Source organism: Notamacropus eugenii, chromosome 5 (assembly GCF_028372415.1).
Source record: "Notamacropus eugenii isolate mMacEug1 chromosome 5, mMacEug1.pri_v2, whole genome shotgun sequence".
In the NCBI taxonomy this organism is placed as follows: Eukaryota; Metazoa; Chordata; class Mammalia; order Diprotodontia; family Macropodidae; genus Notamacropus; species Notamacropus eugenii.
The window spans coordinates 291,553,448-291,566,546 of NC_092876.1; the positions used below are offsets into that span (position 1 = coordinate 291,553,448).

Below are 13,099 nucleotides of genomic sequence, written 5' to 3' on the forward strand. Positions count from 1 at the left end.
ATTTTATTTCCTGCCAAATGAGAAGCAGTTGATCCTCACTTGATGGTAGTGGTGGTATGGATGTTACAGACCCCCTCTCCACAGGGTTTACTCTCCAAAATGATAGGTTCAGGGAACAGAATGGGAATAGGTATGAAGGTCTAGAGTTGGGAGTGATGCATTGTCTAGGGCTGATAGCCTTAGCAAAGCACAAGGCCAGTCCACTTCCTCTTTCTATCATTCTTTTATTAGATTACTTATTTTTCTCACCTCTATATGAATACAAACCATCAGGGTTTATTTGACTGATGACAAGTAGCTCTTTCTTTCCTCCTTACTTTTACCTCATGGAATCTTTGACTTTCTTCAAGATGAAACTCAAGCATTCCTCGCCTTCTTCAGGAGGCCTGCCCTAGTCCCTCCAGAGGCTAGAATTTTCCTTCTAAGGTTATGTTTCATTCATGCGATGTGTATCTTGTATGTTTCTGTACATATGTGCATGTTGTCTCTCCCATTAAAATGTAAGCTCCTTGAGATCAGGGGATGATTCATGCTTTTGCTTAGTACCTCTCTTAGTACCAGTACTAAACATTTAGTAAGTGTTTACTGCTTGGTGGATTCTTTCATAAAGCAGCACAGGAGAGAATGATGAGGTCAAATGAGATAACATGTGCTGTACTTGTTAGCCTTTAAATACCATATAAATGTTAATTATTACTATATTTGTAGTAGCAGTATAATGTCTAAGCATTCACATGTATAGACTCCTTGCAAGAAGCATGTTGGAACAGTTAGAAGTTCTAAAAAATCAGAGGAAAGAAAAAGCAATTTCAGTGGATAGTGGATAGAGAGTTAGTCTTGAAGACCTGGGTTCAAAGACTGCTTCTAACAAAGTGACCCTGGACAAGTCAGTCACCTAATGTCTCAGTGGTCTAGACCTCCCTATTGATTATGTTTGTAAAATATTTACCTTGTGGACACTTTTAAGCAGGTAATTCATAATATTTGAATTTCAACATTGGCAATGTAGATTCAAGACAATAGGTTGCATCCAGAATATCAATTAACCTTTTATCAACGTTTCCAAATTTAATCTATAAACCGATGAGAAAAAGCTGTTAATGAAGAAAATTCAAGAGGGAATAAATAGCATCATGGTCTTGGGACAGTTGTGATTCTGTCAGACATACAAAAAACTACCACCCATGAAGCTATGCAGCATTTGGGGGCCCACAAAAAGAGGATAGTCATGTAGGATCAATGCACATAATAAAGACATTCTTGGAGACAGCAGTCTAATAGGAGGACTGGGGAGATGGCTGAATTAAAACTTCTAATTGAATTAATAACTCAAGACCTTTCACATAACCTTAAAACAAAGCATGGGGGGTATTTTTGACCCTACCCAAGAGAGAACTGGGACATAAGCCCATGATTTTTTTTCTCCTCCTTGTAGCTTGCACAAAAGATTTTTTTTTAAGGCAGCTGCTTTCATTTGAGATTGAAATGAAGCTCCAAATCTCAAGGTCAGTTAACCCGCTGTTATTAAAGTTGTGTGCAGCTAAATCATCCTCTGTGGGTTTTGGGGTAGTAATAAGCAGCAATAAAACACAGATAATTTGCATCAGGAAGACAAATTAGACCTGGCCAAACAAACCCAGTATGACTGTGCCCTTTAGAACAAAGACAATCCAATTGCCTATCTTAAAAAAATAATAATTCATCTGAGATTAAATAAAGTCTGGAATAGGTCATTAACTGTGTCCTGGATTCTCATGTCAGTCAATCTGCTTTTTAATCACATAATTGATTATATTCTCAGTGTTGAGAACAACACTTAAAAACCTGTCACTAAACCTTGAAAAAAAAAGTCATTTCCTAGACAAAGTATTCTTCTGAGACTTTGTCTGTACCAAGGAAAATAGAGATTTGACAGTTTTCTGTCAATTTTACCATTGCCCTCAACCAACCCAGATAATTTTTTGCCTTTACATAGCCAGATGGACTGTCTACATTGATTAGATTTAGCAGGTAATTGCCAAGGCTCCACTCTCCTTGGTGCTTCATTGACAGTGGTCTTGGATTATAAAGAGACATACAAAGAAAGACCAGATTGAATTTTTTTTTTAATGTTGTAACCTCTGATCAAGGCCGTTTTTTGGTTAGGTATCTGATTAAAATAATGTTTCTATGCTCTTATTTATAATTTCTTAGATGGATGTATTGGACAGACTGGGAGGAGGATGAAATAGATGACAGCGTGGGAAGAATTGAGAAGGCCTGGATGAATGGCTTCGATCGACAGATTTTTGTGACTTCAAAGATGCTGTGGCCAAATGGTTTAACTCTGGACTCTCACACCAACACATTGTACTGGTGTGATGCCTATTATGATCACATTGAAAAAGTGTTTTTGAATGGAACTCACAGGAAGGTAAAGGACAAAAGCTGCTGTTTTTACCCACAGGCTTTTCCTTTCACAGAGCCTTGTTGTGTTGTGTTAAAAATACTTTCAAGTTTATTTTTACCCCTCTGAGGTTGCTGCCAATAGTCTCTGTGGGGTAGCCAAAGTCGGCTGAGCTGAAAGCAGTGCAGCTGGCATTCACCTCCAGGAGACCAGGCGCAGCTCTCTGCAGTATGCCAAGGATTTTTTTTAAGCTTTCAGGACATTAGAGTTGTTTTAAAATCTGGTTTCCCCGTATTACAGGAAATATGCTATGACTGAGCCACTCAACTGTATACTCAAAGATCTTCAGCATTTACAGCTGGCATTTTAACCCACATCAAATGACAAAGTCATTATGGAGTATTTGTTCAAAGGGAGAACATAATGCTGTCAAGGCTAACATCCTAACGAAAGGGTTTAACATAGGGGTATAAACCAACTTGTGGCACAAATGTGCTGAGCTCTTGGCCAATTGGCTTAAATGGAGGTTTTCTCTTACCTCTCCTGGCAGAGTGATTGTCTACTGAACCAAAAGGTAGTGCATTTAATGTTATATGAGAAGCTTGACTCTCACTTGTTTAGAAGGGTGGTTAAAATGATTATTGCAGAATTGGGGGTAGGAAGCAAGAGTGAAATAAACACAGGCACATCACTCTTGTATTCTCATTTTTAATGCCTTAATCCCACGTGGCACCAGAGACAAACACCATCTTCCATCTGAATAATGGGATGTGAACTATGTTGTTAATTAATAAGATCCTTTACAATGTGTTTCCCATTTCTTAACCCTTTTGTAACTTCATGGAATCTTGTTTGCATGTTGGAACTCCACTAATTAGTCAAGTCAATTTTAGTCACTTTTATTTAACAATAATTTGATGTACAAATAAATTCTTATTTCACATAGAAGGATAGCAATATCTATACAATACTGTACATATAGAAGTCACTCACTAAATGCTCATTAAAATTAATTAACCCTTTAATAACTTTGGTTATACTATGGCATAGCATTTTGGTGAATGTCTCCTGAGCTCATCTACACATTCAGACTGAACTAGATTGGCAAGTATCAGATAGGTTTCTGGTTTTTTTTTTTTTTTTGCTTTGTTTTGTTTTTTTGAGGAGAACTGTTTTCAGTACTCTAAAGTTAAATCAAACAAAGATAGGTATTTGGGGTCTTAATTACCCAGAAATTGCCTTCATTCTCTAATTAGAGATATGACTCACTTCTTTCCTGATCCTCAAGTAATACAATTTGACTGGCTCAGATGAAAACCTTTGTATTAATTTTGCCACACCCAAACCTCCTTTTTTTAAATAAAATTTTAATGAAACATAATAACATAATTAGTATTACAATCAAGTGCTGTTGTTCATCTCATGTTTCACTAGTAATTCATCTTCTTATATCAAAACTAATGCTGTATTGCAATTCATGACCCAAGTAATAGAAATTTTGTTAGAGGAGTCTCAGCAAGGATAGCGATATTTTCTTTAATACAGGGTGTTAGTTTTCAGTGGAAATTCTTCCTCTCTTCTTCCATCATTAATTTACCTTTGGTAAAAACTCGAATGAATTATTGGTTAGTTCAGAATTAAACATTAAGTCCTCCAATTACACCACTGCCTATAGATGGATAAAGAGAAGAGCCAGCTCCTCATTTATTTAGAACACTCCATGTGTCAGAGATACTTTTGGTATGAAGAACCTAGAATGACTTTGGGAATGTTTTGACTCAAGCACATTAATAACTGATTCTATCCACTGAGTTGGGGAGTGGGTGGTGGTGCGTGGTTAGAATAAAAACATCCTGTTGTTGGATAGCCCAGTTGGCCAACAGCAACTCTCCCTCATAACTATACTGACTGAAATATGTTAAAATAAAAGTTTATTAGAAAAAATAATGTTATTCTAAAATGAGTATATTACAAAGTTCTAAAGTCCCACATTGAATATTTCCTAGTGCCACTTGCCTTCCCAGTAGGACTTTTTTCATAACAGTTTCTTCCATTGGAATTTCCCAAGAAGTCTAGTTGAATACATGTCTTATAAAATCCATTCTTAGCCATAATCCTGCTTCCTTATCAGTCTTGTCCAAAGATGTTTTCTCCTAACCTGTAATCTCTTTCAGTCTTTTAAAATATCTATAGCTTTCTTTTGGAAATTTTGATGCACATGATGGAAAAAGAAAAGTTTCTCTTTTAGTCTGGTGGAAGACCACAAGTCTTTACCAAAAGAGATTACTGTTCAAGGAAATCCCACCAGGATTTCTTCTATTGAGACATATCTTCTCTGCCTATCCACATATATTAAGACTTACCAAGGATTAAACTGATAAACCCTCTCTCTAAGATAACTCAGCTCCTGCCTGGGGCTACATTCAATACAGTCCATATTTATTAAATATTTATAGAAAAGCATTGATCAAGCACCTACTTTGTTCCAGACTCAGTGTTAAATGGGAATAGATAGTCCCTGACCTTAAGCAACTCACAATTTAATGGGGGAGACAATAAGCCAAAAAAAAATATACAAAACCAAGCTATTAATAAAATAAAAAGGGAATAAATCACAGAAGGAAGGCATAGAATTAAGAAGTTATGGGAAAGGCTTACTGTAGAACAAAGATGGGCAATAGATGGGTCTCAACTGACATGACACCTACAACACTGTCCAGTATAACATGAACCAGATTAAAATGCAATTGATAAATATTCTTAAAAATACAATTAAAACATAAATAGCAATATGTACTTTCTAAGAACGTATGCAACCCTCAGGGATTCTTATTTATGGTTAATTGGCCCCCATTCCTGTTTGAGTTTAATACCAATACTATAGAAGATGGGATTTTGGTTGAGACTTGAAGGAAACTAAGATATTCAGGAGGCATAGATGAGGAAAGAAAGCATCCCAGGCATGGGTGATACCCAGAGAAAAATACCCACAGCTGGAAGATGGAGTGTCTGGTTTGGTGTCTTTAGATCAAAAAGTTCATGGAAGGGAATAAGGTATAAGAAGACTGGAAAGGTGTGCATGCATGAGTGCATATGTGTATGCATGTGTGTGTGTGTGTGTGTATGAAGAGGGACAGTGGCTGAAGTGATTGGGTGACATAATTGGAGATGCACATGGCCAAATGGAGGGTGGATTCTAATGGGGACAAACTTTGAGCAGGCAAACCCCACCAAAAGGCAATTGCAATAGTTTAGACATGAGATGATGAGGATCTGCACCAGAGTGGTCACAGTGTCAGAACTAAAATAGGAGGAATATTTGAGAGATATTACAAAGGAGAAATCATCAAGCCTTGGCAAAAGATTAGATATTGTAATGAGAGATAGTGAAGCATCTAGAGTGACACCTAGGTTGCCAGCCTTGGGAATTTGGAAGATTATGGTGCCCTTGTTAGCAAGGGAAGTTTAGAAGGGTGGAGGGATTAGGAGGAAAGATAGCAAGTTCAACGGTGCACATGTTGAGTTTGTGATATCTAGTGGACATCTGGTTTGAGATTCCAGAAAGTCACCTGGAGATGCAGTTGGGCAGGATAGGTAGATCTGAGAATCATCAGCATAGAGATTACCAAATAATGTAACTTAGAGAGAGAAGAGGGCCCAGGGTGGAGCCGTAAGGGCTCTGACAGTTGGAGGGCATAACCTGGAAGAGGATCTAGGAAAGTAGACTGAAAAGGAGTGGTCAGATAGGTAGGAGAACCAGATAGGGTGGTATCTCAAAAAATCTAAGGGGAAGGGAGTACCAAGGAGAAGGTGATCAACCATGCCAAAAGACTCCAGAGTGGTTAAGAAGAATGAAGATGAACAAAACACCGTTGGGTTTGGCAATTAAGAGTAACTCAGAAGAGAGCAGTTTCTGTAGAATGATGAGTTTAGAAGTCAGAGTGTTAAGGGTTAAGAAGAGTGTGAGAAAAGAAAAAGTGGAGGAACCCATTCAATTTGATAAATATTTAGCGGGTGACTATTCCTTGAAGAACACTAGACTGGATAACTGGAACTAGGGAAGCTACTAAATTGAGATAAAACATAGAATTCCGACCTCATAAAGCCTGTAGTATAGGAGGTGATATATAACAAATACGCAAATAACTAGAGTACAAATTAACACATGCTAAGTGTATTTAAGGGAGTTACAAATTTCACTTTGTGAAAGTCCAAGAATGAAAGGCTTGTTAGTTATAAAAAGGGAAGTTTCAGTGGGGTAAAGGGGATCAGAGAAAGCTTCATGTGGGAGCTAGCATTTGAGTTGAGCTTTAAAGGATCCGTAAATAATTTAATACATAGAGAGGTATGGCATATAAGGAAAGGGAGAAAGTGAGGAAAACCTGTGGCATTAATGTTACTTGTAGACAGGATAACTTCCCCCATGCCTAATGCCTTTCCCACTGCTCACAATAAATTTCTGGTGCCACTTCCAGGGATAATTTCTGGCTGTTCAAAGAGGTGGCAAGGCATTCCAGTTGTTTCTCTGATTAATTCCTTTTATATATCTGTGTGGAATGAATGCAATCTAACCTAGCCCAGGTTAAACTATTTAAACCTCTTCAATCAATGTCAGGGAACCTGGAATTCCGAGCTCAGAATCACTTCAGGCTGAGCAGAGCTGCATTAATTGAGGACTTTGAGCAAAATTAAGATTTACTACTTAAAATCTGACTCAGAGTAACTAGCCACTTCATCATTTCAATTTTTGTAGACATGGCTTGCCTTAAACTAATCTGTAAAATGAAGTTACCATTGGAAGTTTAATTCTTGTAAGACTAGAAAATTATATTCTTTATTGATTTGAAAGCAGCAGCATCGACTCTGAAAACAAAACAAAGCGTAGTAATTCTAACCTTTCTCACTTCAGAATAAAGTTACACATACATACATACATACATACATACATACATACATATTTATACATACACATATATTCCTCATAGGCTTTCTATTCTGTTTTATATATTATTGACAAAGAATTTGTGAAAATATAAAATTTAGGGAGATGGGAGTGGGTAGGGAGACTTTCTTTTAGCCTTTAATTCTTTAAGAATTCCCAGACTATAATTTGTATGTTTTTCTATTACTTGGGACTTTTATAAGATTTTGGCATTATAGTAAATGTACCCTGTTTTCAGGACATGTGCTTTCATCTTATGTGTCTCTCACCTGAGAGCTGCTATGATAAAGTGAGCATTTTTACTATAAAAATTGAAAAAAATATAAATGATTCTAAGGGCATTTATTCTTCCTTCAAAAAAGAAAGTAAAGATGACCTTAAATCCCCTCTTTAGTCTCATCATGGCACTAAACATATGGATTCTTTTCATGGAAGGAAAAAGTGCCTATCTTAAAATGAATCACCCACAATTAAGAGAAGCACCCATTACAAAAATGGTGATCTGTCCAACAGCCTTCACACACACATACATATACACATGTGTGCAAATTTGCATGCACAAACACAATTAGGGGACAAAGAACACATTTAAGAATCATTGTCTTTTTCTCAATCCTCTGCATCTTTTGTATAACCATGCCTACTGAACTATGCTGTTTAGTTGACTACATGAGCTTAAATGCTTCAGTCACAGCAACTACTACTACTACTACTACTACTACTACTAATGGTGTTGTTGTTCAGTCATTTTTCCATTTTGTCTGAATCTTCATGACCTCGTTTGAGGTTTTATTATGTTAACAAATGACGCCCCCCCCCCCCCCAAGCCCATAAAGAGACCTGAAATGAGACAGAGTCCAAGATACCAGTTAAATGCATTTATTGTCTGAGAAAAGGCGTGGAGGACAGAGAAGATCCTACAAGGGAGCAGACAGATAGAGAGACTTCTTCAGCTTCTCAAAGGGAAAAACAAAAGGGTGAGATAATAGTTTCTAGAGGCTTTCAGAGGGGAAAGTGAGGTTTAAGGGAGAAGACATCTGTAGATATGAAAACCAGGGAGTAAGGTTTTTGGAAAAACCCATCTGCAGTTGCTTCTCAAGCCACCCTCAAGATCTGTAAGGCTGGTTTGGTCTCTTAAACCATCTACAAGTTCAATCTAAATTTCAGTTCACAAAGGATCACTGTTATGTTAAGCAGCCCTTAGCCTCAGAAATCCATCTAATTGGCTGGTTTTTGTGTAACTCCATTGTCCTGCTCCCTTGTGAAGAAGGGAAGTTCTAATAAATAGTAGTCATTACAGAATTCATGTTTACACTTGACAGAGTTACAGAAGTAGTTTACCATTTCCTTCTTCAGTTAGTTTTACACATGAGGAAACTGAGCCAAACACAGTTATGTAGTTTGCCCAAGTTCACACAGCTAGTGTCTGAGACTGGATTTGAACGAAGATCTTTCTGACTCTAGAGCCAGCACTCTACCCATTATACAAGGTATCGCCATCAACTACATAGGCAGTGGGGGTAGGGAGGCTTTGTTGTCTCTCTTAATTGTTTCCTAATGATCCAGTTACTACAATTTGTTTTCTTCCACATGATGGGTTGGGGGAAAATAAGAGGAAGAAACAAGGAACAAGTCAAGAAATATGATTTTTAGTGATCTTTGAGCTATGGCAGAGTACACTTATTTTCTGTGAGTAGCGGAAATTAATAGAGAGCAAAGAAGAGAATGTTTCTGGTGAAAAGGGATATTGACCAAGTCAGATTCTGAAAGAGAAAACAGAATGTGTAGTAAGTCAGACTAGAGTTAATTTCATAAATAAATTCAAAGGAATAGATAGAAATTCAGGAATTTGTAAGCCTAAATATTACAGGGCTAGGAGTGGGATTGGAGAACAATGAATTCAGGAAGAACACTACAAAGGAATCATATACTGGGTTTAGGTGAAATGACAGTTTATCTCAAGGATGACTTCTTTAGAGACAGAACTTTTTTTATGGTACTTGCAGAAGGATCTGGAGCATCCACACTAACTCATTGTGTTGTATCAAAATCACTTTAGGTCCAAAGAAATAGCTGAAGTTGTAATCACCATGGTCAGTGAAAGAAACACTGAACTTAGACTGAGAAATCATGAATCCAAGTTTCTACTCTGAAATTAACCAGTTGTATGACCTTGAGCAAGGTGGTCTAAGTGTCAATTTCATTGTCTGCAGAAAATGAGAATAGTGTTTCCTCCAAATACTTCACAGGGTCACTGTGAAAGCTGAGGTATTGCTATTAGCAATAAGCTCATTTAAAGTATAAGAATATTGGCAAGAGAAAAATAAGCAGAAACTAGGAATAATATCCTTTTAATACTCAGTGTCTTGCTCAATAAACATGTTCATGAAATAAAATTAGTTCTAAAAAGCACTTTTGCAAGTTGATTGATGGATGAAAGTTTATTTACTATGAACTGAGTTGTTTCAGTATTTTTTTACCCAAACACCTGTCCAAACCTGAAAGATCTGATCTCCTTTTTCTTGCTCTGTTAATACATTCTAGGTTGTCTACAGTGGGAAAGAACTGAACCATCCATTTGGACTGTCACATCATGGGAATTACGTATTCTGGACTGACTACATGAATGGCTCGATCTTCCAACTAGATTTGATGACCAGTGAGGTGACACTGCTGAGACAAGAAAGACCCCCTTTGTTTGGGCTCCAGATATACGATCCTCAGAAACAACAAGGTATGAGAGAGTAAACAAACAGCTTCAATACTTCTTCTGCATTTCATATAAAATTATGTGTTGCAGTAGTAATAGAAAAGCTTAAGTTTGAAAAGACTGCTGTCTTATGATAAAGCATTTGACTCACTCCAAAGTCAATCAAATATCACCATAGAAATCATTATTTGTTGTTTTAAATAGTCAATGAATGAATGACTTAGGGTGTTAGATTTGAGTGCAGTTGTGATGTTTTCTCCCATACCTTCTTTTTTGATATTTTTACCGAAGAAAGAAAAATCTTGCTATTATGGAATAATCCTCTTGAGTTTTTCAAGAAGATAAAAGCTAAAAGCTTTCTAGTAAGGAAAACATTTTTGAAGGGAAAGGGAAAATTATAGGGAAAGTGATAGAAATTTGAAGAAAATCTAAGGTACAATGCTTTAAACAGAAATTAGTATCTTAATGGTGGTAAACCATTCATTTATATGGTTGGCTTCTTTGTTGATTACTTTTAAAGGACTTAATGCTTCCTAAAACTGATGTCAAAGGGAAATAACCTTTCCATTATCATTTCCTGAAAAAAATCAGATCATTTTCTTATATAGTTTATCTTCATAAACTATTAGTATGTATTAGGCGACACAGAAGTAACACGACTATGAACTAGGTATTCCAAAAGAAGAATAGTTTGGTCACATTATGTAGCAGATGTTTTCTTTTTTTCACCTAACCTAATTAGTTACATTTTCTTTTGAAAAATATAACTACTACCAATTTAATGAGCATATTCATTACAATACTTCTTCTTTCCTTGTTTTTTCTTCCCTTTCTTTTTTCTTCCTTCCTTTCTTTATCTTTTTTCTTCTGTACTTTCTTTTCATTCAAAATGAAATAATTAGCCCAGCAATTTGAGTAAAATGAATTCTCTTCCCCTCCTTACTTTTCTCTTTTCTACAGTATGAAAATTCAAATTCATTTAAGCCTTTCTTTGTCGGACTTTGCTTTCGTACCTTGATAATCGTTCTACTCCTCTGGGCATTTTCAGTTTTTCTGTGACTTTTTAAAATTTAGGTGTTCAAACCTAGACACAATGTTCTAGGGAGATCCCAAAGAATTAAAAGATACAGAGGAAGATGCAAATGCTTGGCATTGTCCATTTTTATACTGATACCATGTTAACATTCAGTCTACTGATTAAGGTTTGCTGAACTAAGAATGAAGTTTTAGCCCATTATTAACCACTACTATATTACTTTTCTCTTAATTTCCTATCCTTCAGATTGTTATCATTAAAAAACTTAACTATTCAATACATCTATGTTATTCTTATAATAATTATGAGTTTACAGAGCCAGAAGAAAAAACACAATGCAATCCCTTTTGCTAATAATTCTTTAGTCATAAGTATACATAGAAAAGGACAACTATCTTAAAATTTAAAGAAAAGAAAATAAGAATAAAATGATTCCCTACAAAAATCAATGAAAGGAAACTAGTTGCCCAAGGAAACTCCCCCTCCTTTGTGTTTACTATTAATATTTACACCATCATCATTAATACGATGATGTTCATAATAATACTAACACTAATTAATAATAATATCTAACATTTACATAGCACTGTCAGCTCTGCAGAACACAATCTATTTTTCTTTCATCTGATGCTTACAACAACCCTGAGGTAGGTGCTGTTATTTTCTCCATTTTACAGATGAGTTTACTGATGCTGAGAGAGGTTGAGTGACTTACCTATAGAAAATATTTAAGGCAAAATTGCAGTTTAGGGTTTTTTTTAACTCCAATGCTAGCACTCATGTATTGGGCTACCTTGATGCCATAATTATAATAATGACCACCCTGTCATTATTTTAGACAGGTAGCTAAAGTGATAATTTGTGACAAATATTACCTCTTCACTAAGATGAACTAAAATTTTCCCAGAACTTATTACATTAAAGTTATCCTAAACTAAAAATGTGGAATCAGAGAATTATAGATATCCCAATCAATAATGCCATCTACAAGCAATTACCCAACTTCCTCTTGGGAACAAAACTCACCTTTCCATAAGGCAGAACATTCTATTTTTTTTCAAATACTACCTTATGCTGAGCTGAATTTATAAGGTCCAATACCACCTGCTTGTCCTGTTTCAACTTTCTGGCATCAGACAAAATAAGTTCTTCCTAAAATAACAATCCGAATATCACACATATTTGAAAGATGACTCTAAGTCTTTTCTATGCTAAATATTTTCAGTTATTAAAGCTAATCCTTAATTTCTTGTATGCAATGATCAGCTTATTGTATATGTTTCATATGGACTCAGTTTTCTGCAGTCATGATTTATTAACTATAACATAGTTATGAAACTGTAGCATTAAGAGATTGTTTACTGAATAACATGAATTTACCTCATTCTTAATCTAATATCCATTTTCCCAAGTATAAAGCAGATTCTCCAAAGCACAGAATTAAGATCACTTTCTCTTACTTTTATGGAGGGAAGTTCCAAATTTGTATATAAGGGGGTGGTTTGGAAGATTGTTTCTTCAATTTTGACACTGTGCAATGCCACTGCACAGTGACATGACATACAAATATATCTTCTAATATCTAGAATCCCTTAGAAGAATTTGACAGGGTGGCAAAAGCTAAAGCTCATAAAATCTAGGTGATGAGTAAACATTAATAAAACCCTGTTAAGGTGAGCAGTATTTTCTACTGCATGGATCTACATCTTAGCAGTATTTTAGTTTCCCTTTTAGCTCAGAAATAATTTACCATACACATTTATGTGTCTTTGATTTCACTTTTAAATTCAGTAATATCTGCAAGGCTATATGTATCACAGTTTACAGTTCAAATGAGGATTAGACATAGTTGCCTTTGACCCACACTTCTCAGGTTTCCAAAGAAGCATCCATGTTTCTTAAGTCTATGGATCAATCAAGAAATCAACAAGCATTTATTCAATACCTACTATGTTAGGAACTGAAATTACAAAGACAGAAGGGAAGCAATTCCTGCCTTCAGGAAGTACTCATCCTATGAGGAGT

At 35.9% G+C, this 13,099-nt stretch overlaps 1 protein-coding gene across 3 annotated transcripts in view; it reads left to right on the plus strand.

Annotated features, from left to right (window-relative positions):
* The window catches only part of LRP1B (LDL receptor related protein 1B), a 2,222,640-nt gene that overhangs the window by 1,274,379 nt on the left and 935,162 nt on the right, over positions 1-13,099 (plus strand). For all 3 annotated transcript variants that reach the window (XM_072613193.1, XM_072613191.1, XM_072613192.1), the window contains 2 exons: positions 2,194-2,413; positions 9,873-10,062. In XM_072613193.1, coding sequence (XP_072469294.1) covers positions 2,194-2,413; positions 9,873-10,062 — 410 coding nt within the window. The remainder of the gene's footprint in view (positions 1-2,193; positions 2,414-9,872; positions 10,063-13,099) is intronic.